The 571-nt window shown below is 72.2% G+C and overlaps 1 protein-coding gene across 4 annotated transcripts in view; it reads right to left on the bottom strand.

Moving 5' to 3' along the window:
- The window catches only part of Aplp2 (amyloid beta precursor like protein 2), a 65,491-nt gene extending 65,137 nt beyond the window's left edge, over nt 1-354 (bottom strand). For 3 of the 4 annotated variants that reach the window (XM_023701494.1, XM_004641424.1, XM_023701493.1), the window contains exon 1: nt 96-354. In XM_023701494.1, the coding sequence (XP_023557262.1) occupies nt 96-200 (105 nt within the window). In that variant the 5' untranslated portion in view covers nt 201-354. The remainder of the gene's footprint in view (nt 1-95) is intronic. The other variant, XM_004641423.2, reaches the window with a different exon arrangement.
- Nucleotides 355-571: the final 217 nt, after the last annotated feature.

The following is a 571-nucleotide window of genomic DNA, read 5'->3' as shown; positions in this document are numbered from 1 at the left end:
CCCGGCGCAGCCCGCCGCGACCCCGCAGCCCGCTCCCAGGCCGTGCACCCCCGGGGGGCCGAGGGGACGGCGCTCGAGCGCCGTCCGGTCCTCACCTCGATGTAGCCGGCCAGCGCCGCAGCGGGCGCCGTGAGCCCGAGCAGCAGCAGGAGCAGGAGCCTGCCTGTGACAGCGATGACCGCGGTCCCGGTGGCCGCCATCCCTCGCCGCTCGCCTCTAGCGCAGCGCTCCCAGGTTCACGCACACAGATCCCAGCGCTTTTCCCACCGCGACCCAGAAGCATCTGAAGCTAGTTCGCCGCCGCCCCGGGGGTTTTACACCGACCGGAACTGACTTCACAAAACCACGCCCTCCCTATTCAGCGTCCAATGCCGGCCCGCAGAACTGTCCGCAAGACACCGCCCCTTATTCAGTTACAGCCAATCAGAGCACGAAAGAGCTAGCTTCTCCCGCCTGCCCAGCCGCGCACACCCGCTCGGCCCCGCCCCTGGCCGCGGACGGCCCCGCCTCCGCCTCGGACCCGGAGGCCTGGAGGCGTGCGGCGGCGCGCGGGGTGGGTGGCGGAGGTGCG

Source organism: Octodon degus, unplaced genomic scaffold (assembly GCF_000260255.1).
Source record: "Octodon degus isolate 3935 unplaced genomic scaffold, OctDeg1.0 scaffold00136, whole genome shotgun sequence".
In the NCBI taxonomy this organism is placed as follows: Eukaryota; Metazoa; Chordata; class Mammalia; order Rodentia; family Octodontidae; genus Octodon; species Octodon degus.
The sequence above is the reverse complement of the archived record's forward strand: the minus strand, read 5'-3'. Positions and strand labels throughout refer to the sequence as shown.